Genomic DNA, 24,686 nt, shown 5'->3' with positions numbered 1-24,686 from the left:
TACAGCAGCGGCCCGTCTCGAAGATATTTTACTGACACAGCGATCCCCGGATCCACGGAAGATAAGAATCCAGAGTTTTTTTTTCTGTCCTGGCACCAAAGTGGTGGAACGAACTTCCCCTGGGTGTCCGAACAGCAGAGTCGCTCACTGTCTACAAACGGAGACTGAAAACCCACTCTTCCAAGAGTACTGGGGCGAAGTGTAGTGTTGAGTATTATGGTCTCCATGCTGACTTTTGTGTTCAGTATTATCTAAGCTTAGAGGGATCTTTTGGATCCTAGTCTATACCAATTAGCTAAGGGGATTTTCTTTGTAAACAGTGAAGCAGTTTTGTAAGTCGCTCTGGATAAAAATATCTTACATGTAAATGCTATAGAGTTGTCCATATCGGCTGATGTTATAAGCCAACTGATAAATTGGGTGGTGTTGTACTAAAGTGATCAAACTTTGCTTCCATTTTATGACATTATTTTTGTTGTCTGTAATATTGATAGATTTTGTCCACTGGTTACATTAAAATGCTGCAGTAAGATCACTTTCTATTTGGTGTGTGTATAATCGATGGTAACCATTGAACAGTCACATTTTACTGGCCATGGCTGAAAAAAGCTGGCCTTTCCACTGGACTGTTTCACTGTAAAATACTTTCACACTGCTGAATTTGAAATGTAAACATCTGAAAACACACCTCACTGCCCACAAGTTCAGGTATTTGGATAAGTTTAAGTAAATGTGTCTCATGCTAATAGAAACTTAATGACCTTATTTTGAGCTGTAAAACTGTTCAGTACTTCCCCTCAAAGCGTGTTATATAAAGTATGGAACTCTATCTTTCTAAACTTTCAACCCTTCTAAACGCTCAAGATTTCTTTTTCTTGAACTATAGTTAGGTCGTGATGCCGTGACTTGACCTCTCTGTGTTCATTGTATCGCTATGCAGTACAGGCCTGGGATTTTTTGGCTTTGGAGCAAGCTGGACAGACTGGGGTCCTTCCTTAAATAAGCATACCTGATACATGAGCTGAGGAACCAATTCTACTGCTGGATGCTGATGGGACGGTCTGCAGTGAAAAATCCACCCTTAAACGGTTCAGGCCCCAGTCTGGCAAGCAAAGGCCTAACTTAGAGTTGTAACATACTGTATTAGCATGTGGCTATGGGATTAGTTTGGGACAGCAGACTGAATAGAGTGAGTAACAGCAGCTGAAAACCTTTTATTTCCAAACTGAGCTGCCTAGACAGTCATGGAAATGAGACTGAAAGAATGAGAGCACTTTTCTCAGATTTGTATACCAAGCAAACGTGGTCAAATTAAAATGCTACTGCCTCCATAGCCTAGCATTAGCCACCTGGCTCTAGTTCCTGTCCAGACAATGAAATACAGCTAAAGACAATTTTAGGCAGTTGTATTCTGACACTTTATAGAGTTGCTTCATTTAAAGCAACACTTTGGAAATTGGTAGTTCTTGCTTCTGGGCTCTCCCTGTAATCGGGGAATGTAATTTCCACTTTAAACCACCACTAAAGGACACATTGTTCTGGACGAGCTGAGAGATACAGAATATTACAGAGATGAGACTGAAAGGAGGAGACCGCTACTTAGTCTGCTACCCCCAAAAAAAGAAACATTGGATAATGGGGTCTTTTCTCAGAAGAGGAGGAAGAAAGACACAGGCATTGCTGGTCCAAATGGTCTTAAAATCACAGAGCATCACCTGTAAAAGACAATGTCTTAAGGCAGAGATGTTCACAAGTACATGCTTACTACATGTCAGAGCTGGTTAACTTGTGATTGTGATTGCATTAACCTTGGAACGATAATTTATCTTATTGTATATCATGATGATTTCAGTTTTTGACATATGAGATCTAAAAGGACACAAATTTCATGACTAGAGAAATATGACCATGGTCCAAACTTTATCTACCTCTCTAGCTCCTGCTGTGTTGGATGAAGGCTGTGAGCCATGGCTAACGTCCGCCTACAAGTCACATGTCTGCATTTTTTGAGATGTTTATGTAATAAAAATAGTAGAGTAGTCCGAGTGGTCCAGTGGACTAATGTGCTGTCACTATGATCGCAGGATACCTGGCGTCTGAAGTCTGTGAGATGGTGCGTCGAAGCCGGGTATGGTCCATTGGCGGCAGTTTGCATACGTCGGAGTGTGTTGGTACGCCCTCACTAGTGTCAGGGGCATTTTGTGCGATGGGGGGAGAGAGAGTATGTACGGGTTGGGTAATTGTCGGTACAAATTGGGGAGGAAATGAGTGAATCGGATCGGATAAAAAAAGAAATTACAAAATAGTATTTATGTATGTAAAAGGGCAGCATGTATGTGTAGGTTCAATTTGGTCAACATCATTGACATAGTGAGCCAGATACTTCATAGCCTTCATAGCCCAGCATTATCCACTGGGCCATAGTTCACGTCCAGGCAGTTAAACTAAACTAAAGACAATTAACGACTATTTTAGGCAATTGTATGTTGACACTTGTGCAGCCTTTATGGATGCTCTGCTTCATGGAAATAATAATTGGCGAGTGTAATTCACACTTTAAGCCACCCCTTAAGGGCACATTTTTCTGGACGAGCTGAGAGATACAGAACTGTCACTGCAAGTGAAAGAATCGTATGGACTGACGTGGTACAGTAATATTACTGGATTTTACACCAATATGACGCCGGTCACACAGTTCTCGCGAGTCTGGAGTAGCAAAGACAGTGGCGCTGTTCTTCCTTTTACTAGTCACTACCTCTTAAACCTGTTATTTTAAAGTTACAAATGCTACAGAGTGCTGCTTTAAGGTGGAACCGAAAAAAAAACTGCCAGTTGCTCCAGAATGAAGCCTTTACTGGTTATCCAGATGATAATGGTTCATTTGAAAAAAATTATGACTACAGTAATGACTTCAGTAAATTGCTCCCCCTCATCCTGTTCAGGTTCAGCGCTTTGTGTATCGTCCGATACCAATCCATTATCCCCACCCCCTTTTCTCTTCTCCTCCCTGTGCTACTCTTGAGTAAGCATGTATGATATGTAGCTGTTTGCTATGATATATGTGGTGTGTCTGTAGGTTACTCTGATCCTGAGTCATGAAGGAAATTGGGTTCAATTAATAGATCGGTCCTGTGGATCATATTATCTGATACCAGATCCAGCTAATTATGTTAGTATCTGGACTGATCCTAGTATCAGATCGGTGCATCCCTAATTCAAAGTATAACCCAAGTTGTTCTACCCCTTTCTTTTGAACACTGTTTTCTTCCTAATATGTAGTGTTCAATTCTGTTCTTCAGACTGAAGGTTTTTCTGTAATGAAAGGCTCATTATTTGAAGCCATATCAGATTTAATGAATAAGCAAAGTAATAATTTAACCAACAAGATAAACGGAAATGAGAGCATTTTACGCTGCAGCAATGACTGCAGTCAGGACAATGACAACAACAGTAAAAACACTACAATGTTTAAGATGCAGTGCACTCCAGACCCTAACCCTCTATCCATAAATGTAACAAACCTGACACATGCACATGAAGTTTTTGCTAAGGTTTTATTTACTTCCTGCATTAAGGTCCTTGTTGTTTTGTTCTTTCATATGTTTGTCAGTTTTTCCTTTTTTCTTCCAGTTTGGTGCTGCCAGTTGACCCACCCTTACCTCTACCTAGCACAAGCAAAGCTCCCAACACTAGGAGGATAGGGACTTAACACAAGTATCCTCCAATACATGCAAAGCAAGCCACCTCCTCTTTTCGAGAGGAAAGTGGTGGGTCCCCAGCACCACCATGCCAGCTAACAGAAACCTGTGACAGCCAATATTGCTTAAGAGTGATGAAGGGAGTAAGGCCATCTACCCACCCAGAGCGAGCACAGCCAAATGTGCCACTTAGAGCTCTGAGGTCCTTGTTTATCAATTGAAATTATCAGAGTGATTACCTCTAGTTTTACTGATTACTGCTTTTTTAGGCACTGAATCTCATGACTTGAGGAACGTGACAAAAAGACCTTATAAAACTATCAAGTTCCAAACCCTTACTAGCTCTCTAGTTCCTGCTGTGTTGGATGGAGGCTGTGAGCCATGGCTAACGTCCGCCTACAAGTCACACGTCTGCATGTTTTGAGATGTTCATGTAATAAAAATAGTAGAGTAGTCCTAGTGATCCACCCAAAGGAGCTCTGAGGTCTTTGTTTAAGTTCCAAGTCCCCATCTCTGTCTTAAAGCACTCTTTATTCTTGCTGTCCAAACACAGCATCCAAAACACACTGACTAGCAGCTTCATCCTCGCTGCTACACCAATCTTAGCGCACTGGCTAATGGCCTCACCAGCAACGCTGCGGAGGACATATGAAAATGAGACGTCACAGTATCGTATTTACCTGATTTAAGAGTTTTGAGAATTGCTACACCCATAAATATTAGCGAATGTGGTCTGCATAGTCTGTTAAGAGATTTACACCAACTTTATGTTTTAGATGGTTTACATTTATTTTTGAAGATAGCATTCATGGTGATGCAGTACAAGCTGGATGTATGAAATGATACTCCTTTGTTTACAAATGCTAATTACAAACACTATGCACTACCAATGTCTACAAAGAGTAAGCAAGGTATTTGTCTCTTTAGAAGAGTCTTTGGCTGCTGAGGGCTGGTCTGGTCTCCAGTTCTGTTTATGAATTCAGCTTTAAAGCATTCATATCAGCAGGGCTTCCACTTTGTTGTTCTAAAATCAAAGAATTTTTATGAATGACTGGGGATTGACTGTGCAAACATACTTTTTAGCACAAAAAAAGAAATCCCTGGTTTCATGCAAATGAAATTATTGTAAGCAAACACTTCCAGTCCATGTTTGTGAACCCATCTTGGAAAAAGCTTTGAGCACTGGCACATCTATCACATTAGCGTTGTCTGGTAGAGTTTGATAACAGCTTTTAGCTACACACACACACACACACACACAAACACACAGACGCACACACATCAGTATTCATTTCCTTCACCTAAACACAGATTATGGTGTATGGTGTGTAACATGCAGCCTCCACAGGACATGCCTCGGGGCTTGATGTGTAACCTTATGTCTTTCTCTAATGAGGTTATATGAGACTCTGCTGAGTCGAGTCTAGTTATCAGACTTCAAACCGAATGACCAAAGACCTTGTGTGCCTCAGGAGATGACTGTGAAAGAGCTGAAGCTTCGGCACATTGTGTCCTCAGAAACCCTCGTTTTCATGTCACTCACCGCCTTCTCCCTAACGCTGAAGGGAGGCTTGATTTGAGACCAGAATCATCTAAAAAAATAAGGCCTTAACAACTAATTCTCATCATTTTCTTCTAACTAATATTTATGGTTTTGTGATGCTGGGGACTGGCTTGTTTTTGTTTTCTATGATTTTTACTTTTCAAGCTATTTTTTCAATAGTTTTCCTCTGTTGGATTTAAGTTGGGCGGGACTAAATCAGATCGGCCGAAGAACCAGAGTTAGCTATTTGTTTACATCACCTACTTCCATTCCACTGGATGATTCTTCTCCCTTAGCATGCAGCACGTCACTAAAATACAGCTAGACCTATGTAAATCAACTGAGGTTTGCTGGTCATGCCAGCCACATTGTTCGGTTAGCCTCTGTGCTCAACATACACTCCTCATTTTGTCTGCCATTCCTCTAAAAAAGCAGAAGGTGCTATGACATATAGCTTTATGCAGTCATGAACACGTGAACACCGCAGTTACTGAGGTAGAGACAGTTCTGTATGCAATACAGTATTTAGCAGCAAGTAACCTCATAGGTGTACAAGAAGGCACATTGTGGGAGTATCAATAGAGATGTGTTTGTGAGTGCGTATGAAGTATGTGTGTGTGTGTGAAGTGAGAGGGGGTCTCGGCTCAGTCCTTGGGTATTAAGAAGTCGGACAGCATGGAGGTAGTAGCTGTTCGAGAGTCGGGCAGTGATGGCTCGGAAGCTCCGGTAACTTCTGCAGTGAGATGAGTCTGTTTTAGGGGTGGGTGGGGTCGTCCGCAAGGCTGGTGGCTTAGCAGATGCAATGATTGGTGTAAATGTCCAAGATGAAGGGAAGAAAGACCCTGATGGTCTTCTCAGCTGTCCTGATTATTCGCTGTAGGGTCTTGCGGTCAGAGACGTTGCAGTTCCCAAAGCAGACAGTGTTGCAGCTGCTCAGGATGCTCTCCACTGTCCCTCTATAGAACATGGTGAGGATGGGAGGGGAAAGATGATGTGCTGATGGGCTCTCTTGGCCAACTTGGTGAGGTTCTCTGCTATTTGTGGACACCGAGCAATTCTTAACACTTGTGCTCTTGACGATTTCCACAGTAGACCTGTTGATGTCCAGCGGTGGGTGGTCACCTCATACTGTCCTGAAGTCAACAACCATCTCCTTAGTTTTGTCCACGTTCAAAGACAGGTTGTTGGTTAAGCATCAGTCCGTTATCCGCTGCACTTGCTCTCTGTATGCTGAGGAGACCCACCAGGTTGTGTCCTCAGCTTGATTAAATTGCAGAAGAAAACATTAAAATAGTAAATAAACAAAAAGCAGATATCAGTGTAATGACAGTCTTTTACAACACTGACGAGGAGGTTGTTTACGTTGTCTTGGTGATACCATCATTTTGCAATCTGATTTTTGCAAACCATTGACATATAAATATATATGGAACATAACATTGGTAAAAACTTATTCTGTGGCATGTATTTAGTATGAAGATACACATTTGTAGATATTCAAAACCAGTAGATGGGGGCTTTAAACCCCAAAGACCCACAACATAAGCTACATATTCTTTCAGTTTCTTACCACTTTAGCTAAAATAAGTTTAAAATAAGTTCACTTTATACTGTAAAGGAACATTGTGGTTTGGATTGAGTATCATGACAAACATCACAATTGCCATTTGGTGTAACTTGACTTTCTTGAGAGGGATTTCTCAGATCATCAATACTGAATGGCTTTGAACAAGTCAGATTAAAAAGCAGGCAAAAGCTGAGGAGAGATTATTGATATTATATTATAATTATTTTTTTCTTGCCAATTTTAATTGTGATTAGAATTATTTGTTGTCACATTCAAATCTTTTTTATTTACTTTATTTCCTATTTTCATGTTTTTTTCTGCAGTGTATTAGTTTTAAATTACAATTAAACTTTCATTTAAACTATTGTCCAAGATATATTTCCTAAATATATTTAATTAAGCAGTTAGAGTAAAAGTTTGCAGATTGTGCTGAAACATGTTATTTGTAGAGGATTTAGAGAACTTCGCTTTCACTTCAGCAAATCATCTCAAATTTAACTGTATACTACTGTAGTGTATGTTTCACCAGGTTGAACAAATCATGTGGCACTGTTCTTACAACCAAATGCTACTCTTATTGAGAGTGTGTCTGGATTTAACTCTACTTCCATTATACGTATATCCACCTACAGCTTGAGAAGTACCTGAAATGCGTCTTTTTTTTTTAAATCGTTGAACCTGCTAATGTTATATTGAAGCTAAGAGCTGTGCTCTGTTATGGGCTGCACACAACAGTTTAATGTTTATTATTATAAGAACCAGGTTTATTTTTGATGGTAACATGATGCCAACATTTTGGTGACATCAAACTAGCAGCAAAATCTCGATTAAAAGAGGGATGCATTTACTACATAGAATGTCATTTCCAGGAAAGCTTTTGGCCTTTAGGTTTTTTACTTGGGTTATTAGGGTTAGGGCTGTGGTTGGCCTATAAATGCAATAATAAAACCGGGTTGCTTCTGGGAATCTTGCTGATATTAGTTTTCTAAACTACAATAGTTGCAGACATGTTCCTGGCTTTGCACTAAGAGCTTATACTCTCCTGTGGTACGGTACTGTCCACTGGTTTTCATTCTGCTCTTTACTGGTTTTGATGTTTACTGAAGGAGTAATCAAACATGCACCACTGTTAGCTAATGCAACAGGCAAATCCCCATTACCAGGCTAACAGAAATCTCAATGGAGCTTGCACATAAAGAGAGTTACATGGTTTCTGTGTGATTACTATGTATCAATGTGCTTGGCTAGCTGTAGCGGCAGCAATTGTTGACTTTTCCTCTCTGCTGTACAGAGCCACATCTCATTCCTGTCCCTGTCTCCAATGAAAATGGCCAATGAAAGCAGTGGTCATTAATATACATAAACGACATCCAAAATGAGGAGTAAATGACTGAGAATAACATCATATAAACACAAAGGAACTAAAAAAAAGTAACAAAGTGTTATTGTTGTTGTAGTATTTCTTGTGGTATTGGGGAATTAATAGGGAATAGAAAGTAATATAGGTCTTCTTAAACCCCCCCACCACCCCCCGCGCCCCATTCCGCTGTCTCATTTGGGGAATTCAAATCCCCAATTTACAGCGTGCTGCTGCACTTTATGATTCTGGCACAATGAGGATAATAGCGAAGGCAGAGACATTAGCTAGAAACTAACTGACCTGAAATAAGTGCTTTGTCCCAAAGCCAGTGCTGGGCTTTTAGTGTGGTCCTTCAACATGCTCTCCTGTCAGGGTACAACATATTCTAAAATTCTGAATATGCCGTTCACCCAAGTTGTGTAGAGGTTTTAACTTTGGGAGGGTTGAAGAGTTGGGTTGCCTCCATTGAAGAAGTCTAAGGAGAATCCCATCTCTCCCCAAAAACACAGCATCAGCTGTCAATCTCATATTTTGATTTCTTTCTTCAATTGTCAATTGTCAATGCTGACTAAAAAAAAGCATTTTAGCAACCAAGACAATGTTTAGTTTTCTGTCTTGAATAAATGTAGAACATAGATTTCTAATTTACATTGCAAGTGGCAATTATCGGGGTCCAAGCACTGAGTGCTGTTATGTAGCCAGTAGAGCACAACTGATAGGAAAAGTTTTTCAACTGTCCTTATTTACAATAGTTGCGGGGTCTCAAAAGAAGATCTATGGACATGAAGTCGTTGAGCTCAGTAATTCCACAGCAATTTAGGTTGAGAGTATAGCAAGAATTTGTGTCCTAGGAACGATGCCACTGGAGCCTGCCTGCTATAGGGGTTTGATTTCTGGACTTTTCTCCTTTTCACTGCTTGTGTTCATGTCTGACAAGGGCACTGATTGATTGAGATGGCATGTAGTCTAAGTTGTAAAGTAAAATGATCATTTAGCATATGCTTTAAATGATTTATCAAATTCTGCATTCACAGACTCTGTATATCTGAGAGCACAAAGTCGAGTGAATGGTCTTAGGAGTGTTTTCAACTCATTAGGAGACGTCACTGCAGACTAGCATGTCACTAAACTCACAACTATAGTGGGCTTGTATAGCGTGGCATTACCAATCAGTGAGCTTCCTCAGCGCCCCCACCCTGTGGCATGAATAAATGACCTATTTTGATGCTGTACTAGATAGACACAGAACAGAAATTTGACACTTAGACAGTCTTACTTTTTGAATACCGTCCTCCTTTTGATATACCGTCAACCTTTTTAATACCGCAGTATACTGTATTACCGGTATACCACCCAACCCAAATGGAGATACTGTATGTATATATCACTGCTGTCCAATGAAAACCGTGTATGTCCATATTTGTCAGTTTCAGGTTCCTCGAACCCTGTAGCTGCTCTGTGCACTGTGTAGACAATTCAGGATAAATGGACCAATATAAATGCTTTAAATTACTTAGAATAAGCTCTTATTTTACATTGACTTCCATTCAAAGTAAAGAAAATGTTTGCCTTCTGCTGTAAAGTTTATTCCATTTAGGAGCTACATGTTTTTTCATATATCAGATAATATATAGCTTTTAACACAGGTAAATTGAATCTGGCTATTTAATTTTTTTATATTAGCCTTTCAGGATGCTTTGCTGTATTGCAGTAAAGTGCACCACAGCACCCACAGTTTCATTCCCTTTTCCCCTCACATAAAGCTGTAAGCTGTAAGCCCAAGACTGGCTTTTTTTCAGCGTCTCATCTGTGAACTGCATCTTTCTGAAATGCTGCAAAGCTCCCCCTCCTGATTAAAATGATGCAGCTGGCTATTGTACTGCACTACTCTCCAACACTGAGCAGCAACATCAGCACATTGTGCCTGCCTTTTTCCAGTAGAGCAACGCACACGTCAACACAAACACTCAGACCACACACTCCAAACCATAAATGTCCTGATCAGTCCCAGCTATTAACCCAAGACTGCTAACAGCTTAACCCTTCAAGCACGGTGCAGAAGAAGCAGCTATTTCTGCTGTTGAACCTATTTTAACATGTTAATTACATGAGCTCAGGGGTGCTGTAGATTTCTTTTAACATAAACATGTGATCTAACACATACAAAAGTGTGTAGTATGTGCAAGTTTTACCATGGTAAAATTTCACAATGGATCTCAGATGTGTTATCTAAAGAATGGGGCAGCAGCTATAGTTTGTCTTCACATTTGTTTGTTGTTGTCATTGCGTGCTAGGCCAGACACAGAGGGACGAACGCTCGCAGAGATGGAGTCAAAGCAAGCAGATTTATTAACACAAAGGGAAAAACAAAAGGGGGCAAGTGGGGCAAAAAAGCAGCAAACCATGAACTACAGTGATCAACCAAAAACGAACCTGGGACTGGGGGGGTTGAGCTGGTGGACCAGCTACTAAGCAAGAACGGCTAGGCCGACCAAACCTGGAACCGCCGTGCGCTGCTGTGAGCATGGGTCATCTAGCTGAGACGTGGGTTGCCAGTAGACCCTGGCCGTGATCGGGCGAGCCTTGCTGATGGCTTGTTTGGCAGGGTGACCTGCTCCTGAATGTCAACTCTGAGCAGAAGCTGGCCTCAACACACTTCTACAGTACGGGGAACCTCTCATGAAACCTCAAAGTCCCAAACGATACAATTCTCGGAACTGAATGGCGGTGTCAAGGTTTCTTAAATACCCCCCAATCCCAGGTGAAACTCTGAACACAATTAACATGAATCGACACAATGAATCAAACATGAACACAAACGAGGAGGAACACTCGTACAGAGGGGTACAGAGGGGCTGACAGTTGTAAGCATTTCCTAACAGAATATTGTCTCGTAAAAATGTAATTGTGTGTGTCAATATGCATTCAAATGATTTTTTTGTAAAGTTTTCAGACACGTGTGACTAAAATTATACATGTATGCTCTCTTAGCTGATTAACCAGTAATTTGCGGGTTTGGAGCATGCCATCAACAAGTAATAATGTGGAAGGAGACTGTAAGAAGGAAGCTGAGCTGGAGTTCGGGGGACTTCTGCTTCAAGCTAGATGTCTAGACACCCCTTCTGATGTTGTAATTGTAGGTAAGACTGAGTTCAAGCAAGGAGACGAGGTGGTGATTGGGTACAAACAGTGAACAAGGAACAGGAACGGCAGAGGTGGGAATGGTATAGCATGCATTAGATACATTATACGTTAGATTGGGAGCAGGAGAGGCTTTAGGCAAGTTCCTCCTCCACATAAAGGACACATTTTGATTCACATCATGGAAGTTGACTTCCTTGAGAAGGATTTCCAAAAACATTACTGCAGAATTAAATGTGTCTCTTTCAAGATTTAAGAGAAGTCTTTGCTCAGCATCAATCATGCAGTTTCTTGTCAGTGTCATGGCGTGTACAGCCACACAAGACAGGATGAACACTTGCAGGGATGGAACTAAGCAAGGTGTTTATTTGAACACAAAAGGATGTACAAAACAAGCTTGAGAACAAACAGGGTGCAGCAATCTATGGGTTTCTAAAACTAGAACACAAGCCAGACTAAACTAAAGATCTACACAAGGGAAGGGGATAAACGAAACCACAAGCCTAGCTTGGGACACGGGGGAGAACTAGAACTGAAAACCAGAGCTGCGCTCTGAGTAAACAAAGGGAGTAGCTGGAGAGCCAGCAGTCAGACTAGATAGCAAGGCAAGCCCAACTTAAGTATGCCCTGACAGCCTCGTGAGCTGGGATCGCCAAGAAGCATAAGCCAGAAGCGACACAACGAGTTTTCCTCTTGAACCAGATTAGACCTCTAGCCTACATGAACACGCCACCGACATGTGGAGAAACGTGGGGATTCAATGAGATACAAATGAACCGGAATGAACACAAATGAACATGAAACGAGACATAAGTCCTTATATGGGCCTGTGGGCGGCGGCCTGGGATCGCCTCGGGGGAGGGCGCGATTACGAGGGCCTGACTGTCAACAGCCGGGATGGCCTCTTATATATGGATGCTTTTCTGCCATGTTTAAACTACTTCTGAAGCTCTTTGTTACCAAATTAATCTAGTTTTCAATTTATCATTTTTTCAACAGTTGTGAGATTTTGTTTGAAAAAAAAAGTCTTTTCTTTGAATCTGCAGCTCTGATTTTTTTAATTTATTTTTTTTAGGTTGTTTTTGCCACCCAAACCGGTGCTTAGTGTGGGTCATTAATATGCATTAGTATATTGGGTTTTCGGATTATATATCATTAAAGTTTCTGAGGAAACATGTGAAATACCAGTTTGTATCATCACTGTCAAGCCAAAAAAACATGTTTTCTAAAATATAAACTTTACAGGAGAAGAAAAAACATCTCAACTTTCATTGGAAGTCAGTGTAAAAACATTAGTTCAAGTAATTTTTGGAGGTTTTCTAATGGCCCAGTTATCATGAATTTCTGACAGATTCAAATTATGTAAAAAACAGCAAAATGGAGATTGCAAACAAGATTTGCAATGCCAGTCTTCAACTAGAAAAGGTGTGTTTGGGCTGGAGGACTTAAGTGAGGCGTTTTAAATCTGAACTTACAAATTTATAGGGACATAGAGGTTTTGGAGAAACATTTGGCTGGCTATCCTGCCTATTCATTAATAGCCTGGCATGCTGGCAACCTGCCAAAGCTAAACCTAAACAAAATGTAATACAATGAAAACATAAATCATTAATAATTGAAATATTGTTAATAATCCGTCATTTGATTATTTCCCCACTCACACACACAACAGTGTATTCAACAAGAACACAAGCCTTGTTTGTATGTTATATAGTAGAAAACACTGATTGTATATGCTGATCTATTTTACTATTTGCATTCCAAGCATGCATGCACCGCCTAACCCCTCAGGGTGCAAATTAAACCAGTAAAAATGGAATTAGACAATTTACAAAGACAATGCTGTGGTCTCTCGGGAGTCTGTAGAAAACCACAGTTCAGTAAGTTTTACTGTTACTCTGAAGTTGGAAATAGCTTTGACCCTGTTAAATGCTGGCAGTCCAAGAGGTGGCCTCTTACTTAGCTATATATAAAACAGCATCACCCTAGCTAGCACATAAGGCTAGTCTTTATGATGCAAATAAAGCTAAATAAAAGTATATTCATGCAAGTGAATTATGATTTTCTTGTATGAATGGTGCTTAGTTTATGTTTGAAAGAACATGAGACGCTTTATTGTATAAAATATAAAATGTATATAAAAACTGATCAGCTTTTGAAACTCTCTTGAGGGCTCAGTGGGTTTTTGGGATCATAAGACTAAAAGCACCCAGCAGATCCTGAAAGCGTATATGAGAGCTTTTGTGCATTAGTCCTCCCCAGGTTTAAAAAAAGACAAGCTTTAACCTTCTTCTCTTCAAAGCTCCCCAAACTGTGCTTTAGTTTGATCATTATCTCTGTAGTGAACCTGAAAGCTCCCCTAAATTACACTACGTCACTCACAGTTTTACCAAAGAGCTGCGTAAATAGCCCAAAAGAGTTTCAACAGGCCTCAGGATTTCTCCAGAGATTCATTTTTTGTTTAAATGTTAATAAGCATGTGCTTTAAATACTGGGGAAAGTGCATACAGGCACTTGCTTACAGTGGTGGGAATTTCATCATAAAGCAGGTGGATAAATGGTGTTAAATGAAAAACACAAAACATCACACTATATAAAGAGGCAGTCTTGCAAAATGTGTATGCATATTTCTGCAAATTGTATCATACGTTTGCAATTTTGTAAAATTGTATAGAAGTGATACTGTTGAAGAATGAAGATATTGCACAAAATAAAGAAGAAATCATACATGTATTTTATATGCATGTTTGTAAGGTTTGTAAATATTTGTCTCTGGACACGACCTCAGTGGATTTTAAAGCTCTGTCAGCTTTAATTCTGAAAATGTACCAAAAAATAATTAGCAATAACCCTTTAGGAATTACATACCTTTTTTCCACATAGCTCCTTCATTTTCACAGGCTCAAAAGTAATTAGACAAATGACTGACAAGCAGTTTCATGACCAGGTGCGGCCTGTTCTTATATTATTTGACATGACTAATCAAGAAGACATAATAAAAATACCAGAGAAAGCAGAATTTTTAGGAGTGGTCAAGTCAATACTGTGGTAAATGAAATAGAGGGAATGCGCTCACGAGCTCAGCAACAGCATAGGGCCTGGATGACCCTATGGAGTAGATGAGCGCTGAAAGCTGACATCCTACATTTCAATCATATCTTGATTGCTTCATTTTACGTCCAGTTGGTGAACAGATATGAAAATACAAACATTGTGTCACTGTCCAAATACTTGTGGACCTGATTATATGTATATATCATATATAAAATAGGGAAATTGTTTATGTTTGGAAGTGGAAATTGAATAAATTGAGTAATACAATATTATTCACATAATGATTATGGATTATTTTAATATCAAGTGCGGTCAACCTAGCATTTGGGTCAATTTTTTTTAAGCTGATAATCAGCACACATTCCACCAGGTGTGTGCTGATCATAGAGAGATATATGGTGCTGTATAGAGATGCACTTATAGGGAGTGGGGTGAAAGAGTCTTTGAGGGTGTGCGGTGTGACTGGGCTGTTAGTTCCAGTTCCAGTTGTAACATGCAATGCACAGAGTGTGTGGGTCATGTGGGTGAAGGAGTTCCGTATTAGTGCTGATTGAGGTGAGATGTGTGTGATAGACTATGTAATGATACAATGTTGTGATATATATATTTACGTGTTGTAAAATTATATTTACATTATATTACATTTAGCAGATGCTCTTCTCCAGAGCGACTTACAAAACTTATTCACTGTTCACTCAGAAAATACCCTTAGCTAGTTTGTATAGACTAGGATCCAAAAGCTTAGACGCTACTAAACACAAAAGCCAGTATGGAGACCACAATACTCGACACTACTCTTCGCCCAAGTACTGTTAGAAGAGGTGGGTCTTCAGTCTGCTGAAGCTTAAAGACTGCCAGGTTGAGCCGAGCCGTACTTGAAGATGGAAGAGCTCTTGGTACTGATCGGCTTGTGTCCATTGCTATCAATTATGGAGGACGCTGGTCCATTCTTGGCTTGCTAGGCCAGCGTCAGGGTTTTGAATGTGATGCGGGAAGCAGCTACAGTGGCCAGTGACAAAAGCAGTGAAATACTGTAAAGCCACCAGAATCTTAGGCCTAGGAACAAATGTTGTTTTAATAATCTTACTAAGACTTAGTGCTAAGTCCTTCTAAGAACAGCTTGGTAATCAGCACAGACTAACAGGCTTCTCCTAAGTTAGTTGGACTTGCTTGTAAATTAAGGTTTCTGCAGTGAACTCTGTTCTGTTTAATGATTAAATTTAATGATATATATATATATATATATATATATATATATATATATATATATATATATATATATATATATATTACACCATGACATTTAATTGGATTTGCTGAAACCTGTGGAGGCCCTGATAATGCAATGATTTTAAATTCTACTCCTGCTCCCTTGCTGTAAGTACTTAGTATGTACTTAACTTGATTACTTTCTCCTCTGTCACAGAGATTCCTTAGGGAGTCAAAAGATGAAAATTGTTATAAAAAGGGGAGAGTGAGATGTGGTTCTCACTGACCTTGCAGTAATTTTAGGACATATTATAAGCACATAATGAATTACAGCTGTTTAACAGGTGATTAATCAGGTGTTTAACCGAAATCAGCGACCATGCGTTGCTGCATGCTAAAAAATGTGTGTGTGTGTGTGTGTGTGTGTGTGTGTGTGGTAAACAAGTCTTACTTTCCACTACAAGTTTTCATCTATTATCCTTTGTATTGTCCCCTGACAGGATGATGAGGTGGTGCTGCAGTGTGTGGCCTGCATCCAGAAGGAGAATCGCAAGTTCTGCTTGTCTGCTGAAGGGCTCGGCAATCGGCTGTGCTACCTGGAGCCTACCTCAGAGGCCAAGGTAAGTAAGCTTACTGAGTAAAAGAGACCAGTTCATATAGGGTTGATTCAAGGTTAAGGTCACGTTTAGGGTTAGGTTTAGAATTTAGGGTTGATTCAAGGTTAAGGTCACGTTTAGGGTTAGGTTTAGAATTTAGGGTTGAGTTAAGATTAAGTTTAGGTGTTGGTTTAGAATTTAGGGTTGAGTTAAGGTTAAGTTTAGGTTTAAGATTTAAGATTAAGTCATGGTTAAGGTTAATTTAAATTTATGGCTGGTTTGCCTCTCCACATTCTATTACATTTAATGGATCTATGCAGTGGAATCTGCCTTGCTTTGCAGCAGAAAGCAGCCTTATGCAAATGAGTATGCCTGCTGATTGAATGCAACCTAGGTTAGCTGTTGCTGTTGTTAGTTACATGATAAGAATTTTCTAGGTCGTATGACTTTCATTGTCCATTATTGTTTTTTTATTATTCTAAAAGCACAAAAAGCAGATTGTAAGCTTCGGTAAAAAGTAGAACCCACAAACAGATTGAATACTGTCCCAGACATGTTCCATATGGTTCCTGCTCTCTTCTAGGTCTGGACTTTAGAGATGATAATGACCATGTTGGGAAAGAGACCAAGACCGAGATCGAGAACTAGATATGACATCATTTAACATTGAAGACACTGGGTACACACATGTAACCACCGTAGTTAGGATGCCGTGGCTGGGATGGAGGGGTGTTCAAGTAGACCTAAGTTGTGCATTAAACTGAAAGAAGGTCATTGGTCATACCAGCTATTTATGGCTATTTATTGGTCTTGCTATATGAGTAAATGTTTATGAATTAATGTGCTTTAGTATACTGTAGTCGCATGATTTTAGGTGTTTGTACCTCCATACAAACACATGGCCATGGTCTTACAACTTAGGCCTACTTGAAACCCCCAAACCACGACATTCTAACTGTGGTGGATACCCATATGTCCCTAGTGTTGGATCTGATGTGGTGCGATATACCTAAAAAAGTACTAGACAGTGCATTTCTGACATTCTGAACCTGAGAATAAATAAGTAACTTGGCCAAACATACAAGCAGTAATCCAACATTTAGTGCAGTCTCACACCAACAAATAAAAGTGAAAAGATTGGTTCCATCGATCGGTCTAACTATCCGATACCTGATCCAAATAATTTATATTTATATATCAGGACAGATATCCAATCCTAATATTGAATCTGTGCACCCCTAGAAAATGCTGAACCCTGTTGTTTATTTGGGAGTATTGATCTGGTGAAGTGGTTTCTCACCACAGAATTGTGTTTATTCTTCAGTCATCATAAAGATAATTGAAGTCACACAGATTACTCTCAGATCAAATGTTTACACATCCTTGAATATTTGAGTTGATAATCTACTCAGGTTGAAACACAGAGGGTGAGATGGCTATGAAATGTGCTGTAAGTATTCACACCTGTGCCTTGTTTGATTGCAATTACTGTCTGTGTATAAATAGTCAATGAGTTCCGTAGCTCTTGAGAAACTGTTGTGCATTTCATTTAATTTCATGCATTTCATTCAACAAAGCAACTCTCAAATCTGCAAGCTACTTTAATAAACAAGGAAAATGATTTAAAAAGATATCTAAAGGTTTTAGTTTTAGTTTTACTGTTCAAACTCTGATCAAGAGGTGGAAAATGATGGGTTCTGTTAACACCAACAGGAAAATCAGTCCAGATGCAAAGATCTACTGAATACAGGTTTCTTGCAAAAGAAGGAGGAGTTGGCAGTAAAAAGCACAACAGAATAGCAAACTTTTAGTTATTCACAAGATGGTAAACAGCATCTAGAAAAGCAATCCTGAAAAAATAATGTGGAGTGATAAGACCAAAATGGAACTTTATGGTCAAAAGAGCTGTGTTTGGAGAGGAGTCAACAACGCCTATGCAGAGAAGCAAGCCATTGCTACTGTGAAACATGGAGGTGGATTTCTGCAGTGTTGGTGGTGTGTGAGCTACAGCTGTCAAAACTGATGGCAGTCAAAATTGAATGCAGCATCTTATCAGAAAATGTTGAGAATGAGAATTTGCATTTATCAGCGAGGAATGACAGTGATCTAAAATATAAGGCCTCGATGACTCTTCAGAGGCTGCAGGAGGGGAAAGTGACTGTTCTGGAGCGACCATCACAGTCTTTTGGGCACTTTGGGGAGAACCTAAACATTCAATTTATGCTAGACGAACATAGAATTTGCAGGATCTGGAGGCTCTTTGCCAAGAATAATGGACAGCTTTACTACATGAGAAAATATAGGACTGACTGAAGTCATCAATTTGCAAAAGGAGGCAATACACAGTCAGTGGTATGTAAACTTTTGAGCACAATTGTGTCCCCTCTCCCTGTCTCACGCCACCAAACTCATTTTTCTGGACATTTTTTTGTTTACCTTGACTGCATTTACAGAGAATCGTGATGCTCTCACTTTGTAAATGTATCCAAGGCCTAAATGCTGTCTGACACATCCAACCTAGGACGACGCTAAGCTGTTCATTCAAGTGAAAAATATCTTAAGATGGAATTACAGCTTTTTTTATGCTTGGTCCCGGGCGTGCTGACGTCTGCCGAAGCATTTATGCGCACTATATAAATTAATAAATAAACAAAACGGTTGAGCAGTCAATTTCACAGCCTTGCAGATGGTTGCACTTGCTGAAATAGACAGTTTATCATTCACCGGAGCTTGATCACTCTTATCTGTTGCCTCTGCTTTATTAACCTGCCGTTATTGTATTCCCACAGCGAATGCCGCTGACAGCGGAGTGGAATGCAATACTTGGGCGAGGATTATTGTTTGCAGGATCTCTTTTGTTTTTGCGTTGTCAAATGAACATGACGTCTGAGGTTGTTTGTCATTATGTAGAGTGGTAGTCTTCCAGTCTAAGCTATTTTTGTCCCATGTTTTTTGCTGGTTTTACTTCGCATAGACTTTACAAGTACTGGACGTGTACTGGAAGGATGGAACACAATTCTTCCTAAAGAGTGTTTTCATACTCATCCACTTATTCAGAGAATGAAACTACACCCATTAGGGTGTCACACATGCACTCGCCCACTTTTGCAGTAATGCCATTTTAGCAGGGTTTCCAAATTTAAACATTTTAAGCTAACGTTAAATTTTAAGCTTTTGTTTAAACACGTATAGACATTATAGACAGGGTAAATATTATAGTATAACACATACTTAAGCATAGCCTGGCAAAGCCAATGGGTTATGTAAACATTCTGCTCAATTAACATTGAATTTCACTTCAAACTTAATAGTTGGCTTTACAAATATGTTGGCTTTATGTGTACACTTCCATAATTTGTGCAGAAATTAAACCTTACATCAAACAGTCTTAAACTAAGCATAATATTAAGCTTTAGGATAAAACAAGATTTTTACAGCATTTACACAACATATTACACAAATATTACACAAACTTTATGCTGTGGGGCCTGGGTAAGATAATGGATTATGTAGCCAGAGACCCCAAAATCAGTGATAAATAGGCCTACATACGTAATACTTTAATAACTGAAATTATTAGCACAGAATATTCAGTTCAGTTAAATTTAACCTCAAGGTTGAAAGTGGGCTCTAAGAACATGGCATTAATATTTTATTGAAATAATATTGACATCACTCATCATATACAATCAGTCAGTAATCAGACCCCTCTCCAAACACACTATTGCGCTGTCTAACTGACCACTGGCCTAAACTTGCTGTAGTGAAACTGCTGGTGTAAAAGTGCAGCTCTGCCGCTCTGCAGTCAGGCCTCCCTCCACTGTTGGAGAATATGGTGACGTGTGACCCATCTGGCCACCTCACTTTTTCCCCACATTTCCTGTGGGTCTGTCTTTGCAATGAGGGGTATATGCACTGCAGCCTGTAAAGTCCCTCTCTGTGTTGCTGTGGACGCACCATTCTTTCTGACACAGTCTGATCACATCCTACGTTGACTTTGTCATTTCCCAGTGTAGGCCACTAATGAGAGCTACCCTAGTAATATTATGACGTTCTGCCTAACAGGACATTAGCTGTAGTTACACTAAAGCAGCAGCACGACATGTGCTGTACAGCCTGTCTGGCTCTTGTCTCTGTACAAGTTACACTGATTCTATGATTACAGTGGACAATAGCGATCAGCAATTTCCCAATGTATGCCATCAGTGGAATACACGGGATGTTTGTCTGAGAAACATGGGCGCTGAGTGCTTTCTTTGAACGGTTCTTTTTCAAGGGCAGAATGACTGTAAAAATGTACTTATTGGAGGGATTTATATGTAAGGTCAAAACTTAAATACAAAAATGAATAAAGTTGTAATTATATTTTGAAAATTCGAACTTGCCTCTTAACTCGCTGTTGGTGATCATGATTGACTACAGCCGGTAGCTTAGTCAATCAGCTGCTGGCCCACATAAGAAAAGATTTGTTTGACAACACTACAGCACAGTACAATGGGAAAGTCCAAGGAGCTTAGCGCAGGTTCCAGGATCACCAGTTCAAACAAGTGTATGTAGGTACAAGTTCCACATGCAGTTATTTAAGGTTTTAAACATATTAATGAAATCCACAGTACCTTACTCAATTTACAACAGTAACCTTCTGCGATGCTGACAGTATAGATGACAGTTATTCAGAATTCGGACACAGAGCCTGCTACTGGACAGTGTTAGAGGCACTTACCCCGATGTACATTTTCTCTAGCTTGTGTATGTCTTTAATGACTAAAACATATGGAGACATTATGGGTTTTACAGTCATGGTAATGCAGTCTATTTTTAATAATACCACAGCTGATTTATCATGACTGGCTTTTTCTAGGTCCACAATCCTCATATCTCCAATCTCCTCCCTGCCAAATTAGATTTAACACAAAAATAAGGCCCAGCAACTGTCAGAAATAATTCTGATCAGAATGATGCTTCTGAGATGAGATGAGACATAGTACACACACAAACACATCAACAGGTGAAAACAAACAGAGAAGGATGGAGAACTCAAGTGAAAATAGTCCATCACTAGTGGTTTTAAAATAAATCATAGTTTGCTTGTAGTCACGTAAAGAAGGGGCCAAAGCAAGAAAATAAGATTGTAAGGCATAATGCTGTTCACTCCTGTCTGCCAAGGCAGAGCGGGATCATGTACTGTATGATCTGTAAACCCAGTCAGGCACCGCTCTGCAGGCGAACACCACTGGATTCCAGCAATCACCCTTTTAAATTCATTATAACCCTTCGAACCCAGAAACACTCTCAGATACACTGGACAAAAGTATTGAGACTCCTACACATTACATCTGCAGGAGCGTTAATGACGTCCCAATCTAAATCCACAGGCATTAATATGGAGTTGGTCCCCCCTTTGCTGCTCTCACAGCAGGTTTGGAGCTCTGCAGTTATTGAGTCAGCAGAGGTCTGACACTTTTTGGCTGAGTTGCTGTGGTTCCTAAACGCAGGACCTAAATGCTTTTCAGTAATACCACTCACAGTGGATGGTGTAATTGTTAGAAGGGAAGAAATTTCACCAACTGACTTGTTGCAGTGGTGGCATCCTACTACAGAACCATGCTGGAATTCAGTGAGCTCTTCAGAACATTCTCCCATCCCTCACAGATGTGCGTAGGCCGACTGCAGGTGCTTGCTTTTATATACCTGCGCCAGTGGGCCTGAATGAAACACCTGAATTAGCCCGATTGCTTAGCACTAACATATTGCTAGTGAGCATAGGCTAGCACCAAAGACACAGCACACACTCACTGCACAAGGACCGCAGGGCTGTTTCGCGCCTGCCCGGTTTAAAATAAACCCGAGACTGCTGTCGGCTAACTCATGATTACGAGATTAAAGTGGAGGTTGTTAACCATCGCCTCTGAGAGAGCTGTGTTCAGCCACACCGAACGTCATCAGAGCTATTCTAACAACTCTCTCTCTCTCTCACTCTGCTCACATACACCCACACACACACCCTTCAGTACTTAAAGCCCTTATTATGTACATAATACAATTATTCTTTTTTTATATTACATGTACTCTTGACACAAAAATAAGCTGCAAGCCTGCAGAAACTCCCAGTCACATACTGTGAAAACCGTGAAAATACCGTGTTCCTGATATTCTGTTTTCTTAAACAGCCTTGTGACATTTTGATTTGACTGTTTTTGACATAGCTGTCTGAAATGCACTCAGATCCAGCCTATTTAGCTTTTGGTCTCTTTAGACACTGGAGTTCCAGTACATTGACATCTGTCTCTGCAAATTAGGTCATACCGCTGTTTCTGAACTACAGCCTCTGTGTGTGCCAGCAGTGCTGCTGTCCACTCAGTTTCAGCCCCAGTACAATTTTAAAATGGGTCATTAACATGCACGGCAGCGCTGATTTGGGCTTTCATCTCATGTGGATGCTATTGATTTCTGTAAATCAGTGTGGCTTGCAGATGTGTATGAGTTGCTGTTAAGTGTGTTGATGTGTAGTGCATTTAAAAGCTGTCCATCTGTTTCTGTAATATAATTTATATCATTTATTTAATATCATTTTATAATTTGCCAAACTCAGAGCAAAGACGTCTGCACCCTTCTCATGTGCTGATAATACAGATGCATTAATGACCCCTAAACAACCACATGGTATACTACAGCACTTGGCAACATGCTAGCAACATCCTAGCAACCACTAAGCAACCGCCTAGCAGCAACACAACAACCAGCTAGCGACACTCTAGCACCCATCGAGAACTTTTAGCAACAATATAACAGCCATCTGGGAAACCGTAGCAGCCACCTAGCAACACCATAGTAACTGCACCTAGTGACCATCTAGCAACAGCCTAGAAACCATCTAGCAACACTATAGCAACCGCATAGCAGCAACACAACAACCAGCTTGCTACACTCTAGCACCCATCAAGTAAACTCTTAGCAACAACATATCAGTTCCTGGGATATCATAGCAACCACCTAGAAACACCGTAGTAACTGCGCCTAGTGACCAGGTAGCAACAGCCTAGAAACCATCTAGCAACACTATAGCAACCGCATAGCAGCAACACAACAACCAGCTTGCTACACTCTAGCACCCATCAAGTAAACTCTTAGCAACAACATATCAGTTCCTGGGATACCATAGCAACCACCTAGAAACACCATAGTAACTGCGCCTAGTGACCAGGTAGCAACAGCCTAGAAACCATCTAGCAACACTATAGCAACCGCATAGCAACAAGACTACAACCAGCTAGCTACACTCTAGCTCCCATCAAGCAAACTCTTAGCAACAGCATAACAGCCATCTGGGATACCATAGCAACCACGTAGCAACACCATAGTAACTGGACCTAATGACCAGGTAGCAGGAATGGCTAGCACCCACCTGGATGTGGAAAATACTTGAGATGGGCAACCATTCTGTGTTTCCCTCAGTAATAATGCACTTTTCTGGACAATCAATAATTTTCTGATATTAACAGACCATTCTTGATCAAATATAACATAATATATGTTATGTGTGTGTGTGTGTGTGTGTGTGTAATAAATAGATCCTGAAACAGCACAGACTCTCTCTGTGACATAGTGTTGGTAGGTGTGTTAGATGCTCATCCTAATTGCTTTAATAAAATAAATTTCTTACAAATATTCAAATAACGTCAATCAAGGTTTCATTATCAATATCTCATAAAATGCTTCAGGAAGTTTTTGAAAGGGGACATTCATTGTGGCATGAACTAGTTTAGTCTGTTTTTTTAGCCTGTTTGTGTTTGGTAGGCTCCTGCTAAGGAAGGAGGGCTATTTGCTTGTTAGATGTGCTCCATTTATATTCTTGCAGGTTCATGGCTCACTCTTTACCTCAAACTGTCAGCCTTCTGCGCTGGCCTCTTTGGCTCTCGTCCCAAACTTAACATCAGCTCTTCTCATCTGCACACCACTTATTGTTCCCATTTTGACTCCCGCGGAGCTGCTTATTAGCGTGCTTACTCCACTTTTTCATTATATTTGGGGAGAATTCGAGGGCTGAGATGAATCGTAGTTGGAGAACCAACTGTTTTAGTGTTATCTTCTAAGTGCAGACTATATGTAACTATATGTGTCTGTGTAGAAGGTAAAGAAAAGCACTAAGTACTGAAGCTGTATCAGCAGAATCCTGCCATCACACATGCCTGAATACTATGGCATTAGCTAATATTAGAACTGCACTCTATGGAAAATGGTTCTGTTTAGTTCAGAAGTGGCTCAGAGGTCAGAGCATCATGCTGTTGATGACAGCGTTGTGGGTGCGATACCTGGGCTGGGTTCGAGACCTGGGCTCGGCAAGCTGGTACTCTAGGGCCCTCGAGCAAGGCCCCTCACCCTCTCTGCTCCTCAGGCGCCGCAGCAATGACACTGCCATACCTGGGCTCGGCAAGCTGCCACTGTTGGTTCTTCGAGCAAGGCCCTTCACCCTCTCTGCTCCTCAGGCGCCACTGCTCTGGGCATGTGTGCTCACGGT

The 24,686-nt window shown here is 40.4% G+C and overlaps 1 protein-coding gene across 6 annotated transcripts in view; it reads left to right on the top strand.

Moving 5' to 3' along the window:
• LOC140564380 (ryanodine receptor 3-like) overlaps positions 1 to 24,686 on the top strand; it is a 232,948-nt gene that overhangs the window by 33,049 nt on the left and 175,213 nt on the right. For all 6 annotated transcript variants that reach the window (XM_072689791.1, XM_072689790.1, XM_072689788.1 and 3 more), the window contains exon 2: positions 16,073 to 16,192. In XM_072689791.1, the coding sequence (XP_072545892.1) occupies positions 16,073 to 16,192 (120 nt within the window). The remainder of the gene's footprint in view (positions 1 to 16,072; positions 16,193 to 24,686) is intronic.

The sequence above is a fragment of the Salminus brasiliensis genome, chromosome 10, assembly GCF_030463535.1.
Source record: "Salminus brasiliensis chromosome 10, fSalBra1.hap2, whole genome shotgun sequence".
NCBI lineage: Eukaryota > Metazoa > Chordata > Actinopteri > Characiformes > Bryconidae > Salminus > Salminus brasiliensis.
Note: the sequence above shows the minus strand (reverse complement) of the source record. Positions and strands in the feature narration are given on the sequence as shown.